The following is a 12,057-nucleotide window of genomic DNA, read 5'->3' as shown; positions in this document are numbered from 1 at the left end:
AAAAGCAGTAACATAATTCAAACAATAAAATAAACATATATAATGATAACACACACTATTAATTTTTTACAAAAGATAGATATATATATATCCCACAACTCAAATAAATGAAATGGAAAAAATAAGTAAAATGTTTAATAAACTAGATCATATCCAATTGTCCATCTCTGTAATTGTTCGGTGCTCTGTAACAAAGTCAAGTTGTGCATTTTCCCCGCGCACTGCTTCGAAGAAAATCCATCTCCACTCTGACAGCCGTCTACAGTGCGTCAATGAACATCTGCCACCACTTTTTTCCACACTCTGCAATAATGCCAATATTTTTCTGTCGGAACACATGTAATCGAAAGTCTCGGCAAAACTGGAATTTGACATAGTTTAACTATTTTTCTCACTATCCTTGGAATCGTAATCCACACTTCCCTCCTATTTTCTTCATTTCCCTAGACCAGCTTAGACTTTTCACCATGGCGCAGCTATTTAATAGCATTTCACAGACGTCCACACAACACACAGGCTTAGAAAGCTTTACATTTGTTGGGTAGTTGTTTCTGAGTTCAGTGAAGATGAAGATGGCTTTAGTTTGTCCCCTCCTACTCTTCTTTCTCTCTGCATTGCCTTCTCTCCATTCTTCTTCTCCTTCATATTACTCTGATCAAGAAGCTCTGCTGGCTTTTAAACATTCCCTCTCTTCCGACCCACACAATTCCTTGTTCGATTGGTCTCCTCATCGCTCCTTCTGCAATTGGACTGGCGTTCTCTGCTCTTCTCGTCATCAACGTGTAGCTTCTTTGGATCTCAAGGGTATGTCTCTCATGGGTCCCATCTCTCCTTTCCTTGGCAATCTCTCTTTTCTTAGAGTACTTGATCTCTCTAACAATAGCTTTGAGGGCCAAATTCCACCTCAATTGGGGAGGCTTTCTCGCCTAAGATTGCTTCGTTTGTCTAAGAATGAACTGGAAGGAACCATTCCCTCTACTCTACCAGCTTGTCGTTCTTTGCGAATTCTGTTGTTATCCTTTAACCATTTGAGTGGCAACATTCCTCCCGAGATTGGCCTTCTTTCACAGTTAGAGATGCTTAGTTTAGGGGAGAACCGACTGATAGGCACAATCCCATCTTCTTTGGGAAACTTGTCCCTTTTAACCAATTTGCATTTGGTTGACAACAAACTCCATGGTGGTATTCCTGTTGAATTGAGTATGCCTACTTAACTCGAAATGCTTGATCTTGGCCAGAACAACTTGATAGGGGAGATTCCCACTGCCATTTCCAATTGCACTCTTCTCACAAATTTGTCATTACATGATAACCATTTAGTTGGCCAAATTCCTTGGCAATTTGGCCAACTATCAAAGTTGCAGTACCTACCATTGTGGACCAACCAACTCACTGGAGAAATCCCAAGTTCCCTGTCTAATTGCGCTCAACTTCAATATTTTCAAATAGGCGATAACCAACTGACAGGGACAGTGCCATTGGAGTTTGGTAATTTACAGCAACTTCTATTGCTTGGTTTGTTTCAGAATAGTTTGTTGAGTGGAAGCAATGGTTTGTCTATTCTAACAGCTTTGACTAATTGCTCCTCCTTGCAAGGTATAGACTTGTCTATTAATTATTTCACTGGCATTGTTCCCTCTTCTATTAGCCAACTATCAAGCCATCTCTCTTATTTGCTATTGTCCTCTAATAAAATTGAGGGAAACATACCAAGTGGCATTAGCAACCTCACAATGTTACCATGGTTAGACCTATCTAACAATTTCTTTAGTGGAACTATTCCATCCTCATTTGGTCAACTTCCACATCTTGAAAGATTGTTTCTGGAGAGAAACAATTTGAATGGAAATATTCCAAAAAGTTTGGGTTAGGCAAAAAGTCTTGGGCTATTATCATTGAGTGAAAACATGCTTTCAGAAAAAATTTCTGATAGCCTTGGTAATCTTCCACAATTGCGACGTCTACTTCTTGACCACAATCAATTATCAGGGAAAATACCTTCTAGTTTAGGGAGATGCCAAACTCTAGAGTTGGTAGACTTATCTCACAACAGGCTAAGAGGAAATATATTCCTAGAACTAGGAGGATTTAAAAATTTGCAATTTTATTTCAACATTTCCAATAATTTGCTACAAGGTTCTCTTCTAGGAATGAGCAAAATGACAATGGTCCAAGCTATAGATGCATCCCTCAACAACTTCTCGGGTGAAATTCCAGCTGCATTGTTAAGTTGTGCAAACTTGCAGTATTTGAATCTTTCATGGAATTCATTTTATGGCTCAATACCAACATCACTCACAAAAATGAAAAACCTTCAGGACATGGATCTCTCTAACAACAATTTGTCAGGTGCAATCCCAGTGGCTTTTCAAGAGATGAAATCACTTCAGCATATCAATCTTTCTTCAAATAGATTAGTAGGAGAGGTTCCAAAGGAAGGAGTTTTTGCAAGAATTAATGAGTCATCACTTATGGGAAATCTTGGTCTCTGTGGTGAGTGGATCAATTTGCAAGCATGCTCTAATTCCAAAAAAAATAAAATTATAGTCTCCAGAAAGGTGATGGTACCAATTGTGATTGGCATTGCAATCTTCATCTCATCGATTGCATTATTGTGGATTTTATATAGAAGAAGACATGGTAATCAAAATAACATTGATCTCAACATAGGGCCTAAAAGAATTTCATATGAGGAACTTGAAGCTGCAACTAATGGGTTTAGCCAAACCAATTTGCTAGGAGTTGGAAATTTTGGATCTATTTATAGAGGAATTCTCAATAATGGTATGAATATTGCTGTTAAAGTTCTCAATTTGCAAGATGAAAATGCTCTCCAAAATTTTAGTAGAGAATGCAATGTGTTAAAAAGAGTGAGGCACCGCAATGTGATCAAAATCATTTCAGCATGTTCCAATCTTGATTTTAAAGCATTAGTTCTTCCATTCATGTCAAACGGAAATTTGGAGAGATGGCTATATCCTGGGGGAGGAAATGAATGTAGACTAAATATTTCTAGTCGATTAAAAATAGCAAAGGAGATAGCTCAAGGATTGGCATATTTGCATCATCATTGCTTTGAGCAGGTCATTCATTGTGACCTAAAACCAAGTAATGTGTTATTAGGGAATGATATGACTGCATGTATAGCAGATTTTGGAATTACCAAACTCCTATTTGGGAATTCAATGGATTCAGTGACTTCTACAAATGCACTTAAGGGATCTATAGGCTACAATGCACCAGGTATAGATTTTTAATTAGTGCAACATGAGTTTTCATTGTATCTAGTATGCACATTTATATTAGGTAAGAATAATTAATCATTATATTTTATTGTATTGCAGAGTATGGATTGGGTGGAAGGATTTCATCAAAAGGAGATGTATATAGCTATGGAATTTTACTTTTAGAGTTGTTGATAGGGAGGAGGCCTACAGATGACATGTTTGTGGGGGGAACAAATCTACCAAGCTGGGTAGGTATGGCTTTTCCAAATAAAATAATGGAAGTGGTGGACAACAACTTACTTGAAGATATGAATGAATCAGATTTACCATTGGTATTTCAATGCTTTACTCAAATTATTGAAGTGGGATTGGGTTGCACAAGGGAGTTGCCACAACAACGCCCAAATATGGTGGAGATAGTTGATAGATTAGAAAGAATAATAGGGACATTTCTTGGCACTCGGTCTTTTCAATTGCCCATAGATATCTCACCTTTTCTTGAGAGTACAAGTGGTCCTAACAATCATAGTTCAAGGAGGGATGAAAGTTGGTCTACATCTACCTCTTAGCTGTTCAATCAACTTGATAGCCACTATTAATTAGTGTTGCATACATTTTCATATATTTTCTTGTAAAGTATGTTAAACTTATTATATGGTTCTAAAATAGTTTGAGTACATGAATTTTATCAAGCATGTTTGATGTTCATCCAATCTCTAAATATTTAGATATGGTTTGTAACTTATGAGAGAGGCATCAAAAGGGATATACATTATATCTTTTAAAATTTTATGTATGCAAAATTTTGCTAAATAGGGAATTTTTAAGGCCAATTACTTTAAAGTAAAAGAAATTATTTTAAAATTAAGATTTATATGAAAAGTTTAGTTTTATGTGATGAAAGAATATGAAAATTTCAAATATCTTATTTAAATAAATATTTTTATGTATAAAAAGCATAGTCTGCAAATATCCAAATAACCATTGTAGTTATTTTGGCAGTTATGGATATAAGAAAGATGTTACATGTTGCATTGTAAACTACATCCTACGGGTTTCTTCGTTCACTTCCCTCCCCTATGCGCCCTGATTTGTGTGGCTAGGTCTGGGCTTCTAGGCAATTGCTTCTCTCTCGACTATGGTTTTGTTTTGATCAAGTGTTGGAGTGGAGGGGGAACTTGGGATCTAGCTGCCAGTACTCATCACTCTCATGGGCTTTTCTTTCCCCTCTAGTGGTGCTATGGTTGGTGATCCTCTGATCATGGATTGGACTTTGGGATTGTAGTGTTTTTTTTTCCCAATTTGTCTTCTTTCAACAATCTCTAATTTCTGTGGGGGGGGTGGTTCTTGACCCTCTTTTTCTGTTTTGATGGGAGTCCTCTTCAGGGTTGTTGGTCCTACTTCTTGTCTAAAGGGATATGTACTGAGTGGTTCACTGTTTCCATCTTTCTCAGGAGGATCTCTATCATATCTTAAGGTTTCATATTTCATTTATTCTCAACCTATTCTTTAGAGATGGTTCACTCTTCTATTGAGGGGAAGAGTGACTGGTTGGGTGAAGTTGGATGGAATCTGTTGGGGTTTTTTGTTAGCCTAGTTTTTGAGGTGGATTATCTAAATGCTATAATCTCCATATTATTGGGTCTCTGTCACTTTTCTCCCATGGAGGTGGAGACCTTGGTAGAGCCTTCTTGCTTGAAGCTTGACTGGTTTTTGTCTCTTTTCTTGTTTATTTTTTTGGGAACCTTTCTAAAACCCATTTGTCCAACAAAGTGGGGTGGTCTTGTTCCTTGGTTGTTGGATTTTGTTTGTTTGATTGGTGATATGTGTCTTTTTAACCCCTATAGAGGTGGGTCCTTGTCCTATTGAGGTGGAGAGTAGTTGTGCTAGAAGGGTGCTAACTTTCAGATGGATTGTGTTTGTTGGTCTCAACTTGATGGTTTTGAGATCCATTTCAAATTCCAACTTGAATATTTGGGGAGCCTTCCAAAACCCTCTGGTTATAGATTATTCCTTATTTCCTCTCTTCATAGATCTAATTGTTTTGGTGTTGGGATATTTTTGTGCAAAGGTTTGGGTTATGGGTGCTGGCAAAAACGCCTTATATCTGTTGAATGCTAAGGGAGCCTTGATAAAAACCTTGGACTTTCTTCTTTAATTATCTTTTGGTTTTGAATGTGTAAGGTTTTGACCTACATTTCTTTTTATTCATCTATTTAATGACTTTTGTTTAGTGATTGGCTAAGGCTAGGCTGCTAATTTTCTATGATTGTATCTTTTGGCAGCATTGTTCTGTGGGTTTTGGATCTTGGTAAAATCCAAGGGTTTCAGGTCCCTTCTAAATTTGTTGTAAGGGGTTTTGGGTCCCCTTAAAACCTATTTTTTTCTTAATTAAAAACTATACATCCCAGTAGATGCACAAAAAGGAAATAAAAAAATTTACTTCTTCAAAAAATGAGAAATAAATAGAGTAAAAATATGATTAGAATTTTGGTTTCATTTCTACAAGTTTGGCTAAGATGGAGTAAGAAAGGGAACAAACCATATTTTCTGTTTCCAAATAAAAGTAAAAGGAGGCATCCAAGTCCAAATAAAAACAATATTCAATAACAGTTGTTGAGAGTAATCTATTGTCTAATTTCATTTTAAATGAAGTGCTTAAAATCCTTGTTTAAAAATCATCATAATCCACATCCATAACTATTGTTTGAGTTTGTTGAAGATATGGGTGGAAAAAGGTAAATATAAAAAATAACTATCAAATTAGGAAATATTTAATATTTTGTTCATGAGGTAGAAGTGAATTTGCTTATTTAACTTGATGCATTTTATAGGTATGAAATAATACAACCCCATTTGATAGTTACTCACACTTATGTGAATCTTGTTATGCCTATTAATTTTTCAAAAAATACAAATGTTATTAAATTTTAATCTAAATATATACTAGGATACAACTTGTGTCTAACCAAGAGGAATCTCCTTACAATATAAAGTGTTGATAAATTCACATAGATCTACTAACCTAATTATTTGTTACTAGAATATAACCTCATTCCAAATGTAACTTAGCTTTATATTGACATAATATAACCATAGATTCATTCATTTGCCACACATCCACTAGAAAAGATATTACATGTTATATCATTATGACCTCTTAACCTGAACTACATAGATACTAAGACATCTCACAAACATAAAAACACATCACTAATCCAATAACTAAATATATATTTAGTATGAATAAAGAAAGAAAAACCTATAGACTTCTATTCTCCATAATCCTAATCTAAACATAGAGTTCAAATCAGTTAAAAAATGTAATAGCTTATCCAATTTGTACAACAATATTCATCTACTTGAAATTTAGTTCACTTTTACAAATATTGTGAGGGTAATACAATAGGCAAATATGGAAAAAGTTGAAGGAACGAGAATGGTGGGAATATAAACATGGATATCACTACCACTTGGATTGACAAACAATAACTTCATCTTACAAACAGATATTAAATAAAATAATAAACTCAATTAAAATAGTTTTAAGTAATATTCAATTTTGTTATTGTAGAATGATTGTACAAGTATTTTACAGCCACTGTGCCATTTTCTCCTCTTGGGTTCACAAAATTTATCGAATACACTAATTTTTATCTATGTACTAGAACAACTTTTTTATGGAATTATGTACTTTCTTGATAAAAATTAAAATATTGTTCTTGTGGGAATTTGCTGAAAATAGCCAAGGTCTAGGGCACAATGAATAACACAATAGAGAGACAAAATATTGATAAGAATAAACTGTATTCTAATCAAGATGAAAATACTAATCAACTGGATCATCAAGAATTACATACAATGTAGATGATCCTACTTATAAAGGCGAGGCTAAGAGATAAGAGAGCACACAAATATGACATGTGGCTCAATGAGATGCAAGGGTAGGTAGGAGAAATATTAAAAGTTTGCACATGAGGTGGATCACCCACTGAAGATGGAATGTAACAACAAGATCACACCATAAAATATGGAAATTATCCTACATGCACACTCTCAATGTAGCACATCTCCCTAAGTGTCTCATATGCAAACTACTATGTGGTACATGTACCTAAGTAAACTTAAGTAAGGTGTAATTATATCCAAAATGAATACATAATTACACCAACACCCCCCCTTAAGTGCAAGTTAGGGGAATGCATTTAATTCTTCAATGCAACTAAGCAATGCAAGATGGGTCTCGACTACAAGGCTGTGTAAGGTACCCATGTACAAATGCAAATGCAATCTCCCATAAAATGGGAAAAGAGAGAAAAATCCAATGGGAAAAAACCCTCCACCAAAAGAGAGATGAAAACTATATACAAAGGAACTCTCAAAGAATTATGAGGAGGACAAAACCCCATGTGAGGAAAAAGTCGCCCCATATGACAAAAGAAGAGAAACCAAGTAGCCCCCTTCAATGTAGAATTTGCACCAATGGTAGAAGCTCGAAGTGTCCCCATGTCGATGCTAAAAGTTATCCCCTCCAAAGGCCAAAATTCACTTTTCACTAGAAGTAGGCAAATTTATACTTGATTTTTATGGAAACAGCCTCTCGGACACAACTGGGATGTCCAAATAACCATAGGAAGCCTCCAAAAAGAGAACCTCCCTAGATCCAAAAATGAAAGCCTTCAAAAACTCTCCAAAAAGACTAATCAATGAAGCCCTATAGGCTCTGATACCATGTGAGAATTTGGCGAAAAGAGCCAAGATATAGGGCATAATGAATAACACAATAGAGAGAAAAAATATTAATAAGAATAAATTGTATTCTAATCAAGATGAAAATATTTATCAACTAGATCATCCAAGATTGTATACATTATAGATGAGCCTACTTATAAAGGAAAGGCTAAGAGACAAGAGAGAACACATAGATGACATGTGGCTAAATGAGATGCAAGGGTTGGTAGGAGAAATACTAAAATATTCGACATGAGGTGGATCACCCATCAAAGGTGGAATGTAACAACAAGATCACACCATAAAAGGTAGAAATTCTCCTACATACACACTCCCAATGTAGTACATCTCCCTAAGTTTCTCATATGCAAAATACTATGTGGTGCATGTACCTAAGTAAACTTGAGTAAGTTATAATTATATCCAAGATGAATAAATAATTACACCAATAGTTCTTTATTAACTAGATGATGAATACCCGTCAAATCCTACATCACTATGTGTGTAAATGGTTGTGTACAAAAAACACTGAAATTGCATCATTATTTTTCTCACATCTGTAAGTGTAGGCACCTAAAATTGTCTAATCTAATTAAATAAATATTTTATATATTTAATTATTTTATCCTAAGTCTTCTATTAATTAAATAAATTCTTATTTATTTAATTCATTCATTAATTCTCTTCTAAGCCTTTCTTCATTTAAATAAATACTTTTATTTATTTAAATTGTCCTTTTCCTAAATTAAATAAATATTCTATTTATTTAATTGATCACACTTCCTCTATTAATTAAATAAATCTTTATTTATTTAATTAATTAATTAGCTTTTTCTACCCAAGACACATGTCATTCATCTCTTAATTCTTCTCTTACCTACCCCCTTTATCATTTTATTATTTCCTCTACCTATCCTTTAATCCTAGCCAGCCATTTATCTTTACACCTCTTAATCTTATCCCTCCATTTCTTATAGTGTCCTCTATATAAGAGGATGCCCTCTTCCTTTTCAACCCTAATCAATGCATCTAATCAATCAATCTAGCTAATGAATGCATCTAAATACTCATATGCAATCAAGTCTTCTTGTGATCAAGTTATCAACCATAATATGTTCTTTGTTGAGCTCTTGTGCACACATAAAATATGAGAGCAAATATATTAAACAAGATGAATGGAGATATGAGACAATGGAGATTGAAACCCTACTTGACATGTGGATGGTAATATTTCTTTATTTTGTTGATTTGCATGATCTTAGGTATCTCTATTTGTATTCGTGAATGTTTCATTTTGGGACCTAGATTGTTTGTGGTTGGATCTTTATCGTTTTACAATAAGTTTATCATCATCACTTTTCACCATATAAAATAATTATTCCCTCAATAGTAAACTAACAATTACATTACATGAGAGAAAAAGGTTGGAAGAAAGGAGAGAATGACTTTGCATTTGTGCGACTGTCATGCTAGGGTTGACATGCCCTAACCTATGTCCTGCGCTCTACTTGCTTCGTTCTGGGGGTAGGGAGGTTTTCTCGCTTGCAAGGGGTTGGGTTTTTCCTGCCCATGGTCAAGTTCTAGGCTACTGTAGGGTTTTTTTGCAACCCTTTTCTGTTTCTTCTGGTCTGGGGTGCCATTGCGGGTGTGTGGGGTTTTGGGGTTGGGTTTTTGGTGCAGGAGCACCTAGCTTTTAACCAGTTTGTTAATACATTTTGCACATTTTGGATTCAGTATCCATATTTTGGACTAGTGTTTGAATAACGGACCACTTAGAATTTCACATTTGTGTTTGATAGTCATTTGAAGGGTTATTGTCACCAAGGTTGTTTGTTTTCCCAAATTTGGCCAATGAGCCCTTGTAAGCCTACAATGGCATAAATTTGCATTATAATGTAAAACATCTTTTAAAGCCTCATTAGGCATTTAGGCATGTCATTTTGATGTTATGGAGTCATCCTAGGATGTTTAGTATAAGTGGAAAGACATAAAAGGCAAAAATGCACATTTGACCAAAAGTTTTAATTGTTGCTTGACAACTTTTTGCAACTTTTTGAGCAACTTCGCATTTTTGAGTAAATCGTGTTGACTTGATGATGATTGTAATGAATAACTTCATCATATGTTTTCATTGATGAAACACATACACACACATATATTCATATTGTCTACTAGTGTGACTTCAAAGTTGTTTATACTACAACTAGTATACTAGAGGTTTATATCCAACCGGTATATACATGGAGACAACCAGTGGATATACATAACTCGACATCTACCTGAAGAACCAACGAAGATTATCACAGGAGCATCGAAGGATAAATGGTTTATATGCTTAACTCCAACCAGTATTGTTGTTCCAACTGGTATTCAGTGATTATGTGATAAGTTATCTTTACCGACAATTTTTGATGGTATTTTTGTGATGAGTTATGATTGTTTGACCAGATAAACTACACCTAGGAAATTGTGTTATGATTTCCAAAGGCCGACACGAAATCTAAATGTCTATATATTGACATCACAATGAATTATTTTGTATGAGAAAGAGATATTTTATATGCAAAGGTAGAAGTATTAAGTTGCATAAGTATGTTGGTAATGAAGTATTGAGTGCACAGAAAAGGATCTATACAAGAAAGTTGTGCTACTACTAGATCACAACACCTATTGTTTTCTAATCACTACAATAGTCAAATCCCCTAACTGGGTAAGCTCTAACAAGCTTTATTGTACAAATCCTCTAACCAGGTGATCCATTAGTTTAGATTCAGAAATCCTCTACTAAGGTTACTCCTTAAAGAGTACTACCTTTAACAAGGTATAGCTTTTGATTAAGCTTTGGGATCTTTAACATGATTCACTCCTAGGAAAGCACTTTGTAGACCTTAACCGGTTAGTTATCTATTACTGCAGATAGTTAACTTGTCAGTCCCATCTCACCATGGTTTTTACCTATTTGGGTTTTCCAAATATAAACACTTGTGTTATGGTGGATGTTTTACTTATTGTGGATGTTGTTATATCATTTTGGATTACAAGCTTATTTTTTAAAAAAATTGTTAAGTTTATCTATTGGTTAGTGTTTAAAGTAGTATTGTTTTTGGTGTCACCAATTCACCCCCCCTTCTTAGTTCTTTACTAGTCCATCAAATCGGTGGTTAGGCAATCAATGAAGAGTTGGTTATGACCAAAATGGCATATAAAATTCTTTGAGAATGATTGTACACGGGTTGGAATACCTTTGAGCAAGTTTGAATAGAATTTAAAGATAATTTCCATATTTTTCCTTGTATTTTGTCATTTTTGTAGCATTAGTCTGTACCAAATGGATTAACCTTGCTACTATTATTTCATGGTGGTTTAGTGTATGATATTGTATTGCTAAGGAGGTGTTTGTATCTTTCCTTAGTGCAATTTTGAAGTGTGTTTACAAATTATCTCTTATTGTATTGCTCTCGGTCTGAGCGAGGGTTGAAGAGCCTAGTCATGGTTACAACGTGAAATCCCTTGAGTTTTGCTCAATGACCCTTGGGATTAAAGTCATGGAACCCTTGTATAGTGTATATTATTTTTGGAATGTCCTGGAAGTTGTTGGGAAGCAACTTGCTATCATTTCCTAGGCAAGCTCTGTCATAGCCCGATTAGAAATATGATTGATAGTTTTGTATTTGCTTGCAAGGATGAGCAATTGTGAATATTCTAAGTGTTTGGCATGGAAGTGTGATGCAAGGAAGAGTCTCATTGAAGATATGGAGATGTTACAAGGTGTAGAGGCCATTAAAACCTTTTGAAGAAGACTTCTAACTCCTAAACCCTCAAAGGTGTCATTTTTGGGATCCATACCAGTATGGACAAACCAGACTGCCTATCCTAGTGGATCCAAAAGTTTGTCCAAAAGAGTACTCGAATCCCCAAATGTGTTGGCAGGTTCTTTGAGTGATTTTTGAGTAGTTTCCCAAAACCCAGCAAGGTAAGGTGAATTGGGGCTCTAGGGCTACTAGGCCTAGAAAATAGGATGAAGAGGGAGCGGTGGGAAAATGGTGGAAAGTTAGTTGAAGATCCACTTGAATGGAATTGAAACTCCTATAAAACACCC

General features: G+C 35.0%; 1 protein-coding gene across 1 annotated transcript; it reads left to right on the top strand.

The window, feature by feature from the left end:
* Positions 1-566: 566 nt before the first annotated feature.
* Positions 567-3,796, top strand: LOC131039676 (probable LRR receptor-like serine/threonine-protein kinase At3g47570). The gene is made up of 4 exons (XM_059219092.1): positions 567-1,200; positions 1,450-1,596; positions 1,918-3,243; positions 3,345-3,796. The coding sequence occupies exons 1-4, from the start codon at positions 567-569 to the stop codon at positions 3,794-3,796; spliced, it is 2,559 nt and encodes an 852-aa protein (XP_059075075.1).
* The last annotated feature ends 8,261 nt before the right edge of the window (positions 3,797-12,057 follow it).

The sequence above is a fragment of the Cryptomeria japonica genome, chromosome 4 (assembly GCF_030272615.1).
Source record: "Cryptomeria japonica chromosome 4, Sugi_1.0, whole genome shotgun sequence".
Lineage (NCBI taxonomy): Eukaryota > Viridiplantae > Streptophyta > Pinopsida > Cupressales > Cupressaceae > Cryptomeria > Cryptomeria japonica.
This window is presented reverse-complemented; position numbering and strand designations above follow the sequence as displayed.

What these genes read in the sequence shown, in the direction of transcription:
- LOC131039676 (XM_059219092.1), top strand. Translation starts at nt 567, where the DNA reads ATGAAGATGGCTTTAGTTTGTCCCCTCCTACTCTTCTTTCTCTCTGCA. An exon ending in TGGTATTCCTGTTGAATTGA is followed by an intron (nt 1,201 to 1,449) that starts GTATGCCTACTT and finishes ATTTTCAAATAG; the next exon opens with GCGATAACCAACTGACAGGG. An exon ending in TATAGGCTACAATGCACCAG is followed by an intron (nt 3,244 to 3,344) that starts GTATAGATTTTT and finishes ATTGTATTGCAG; the next exon opens with AGTATGGATTGGGTGGAAGG.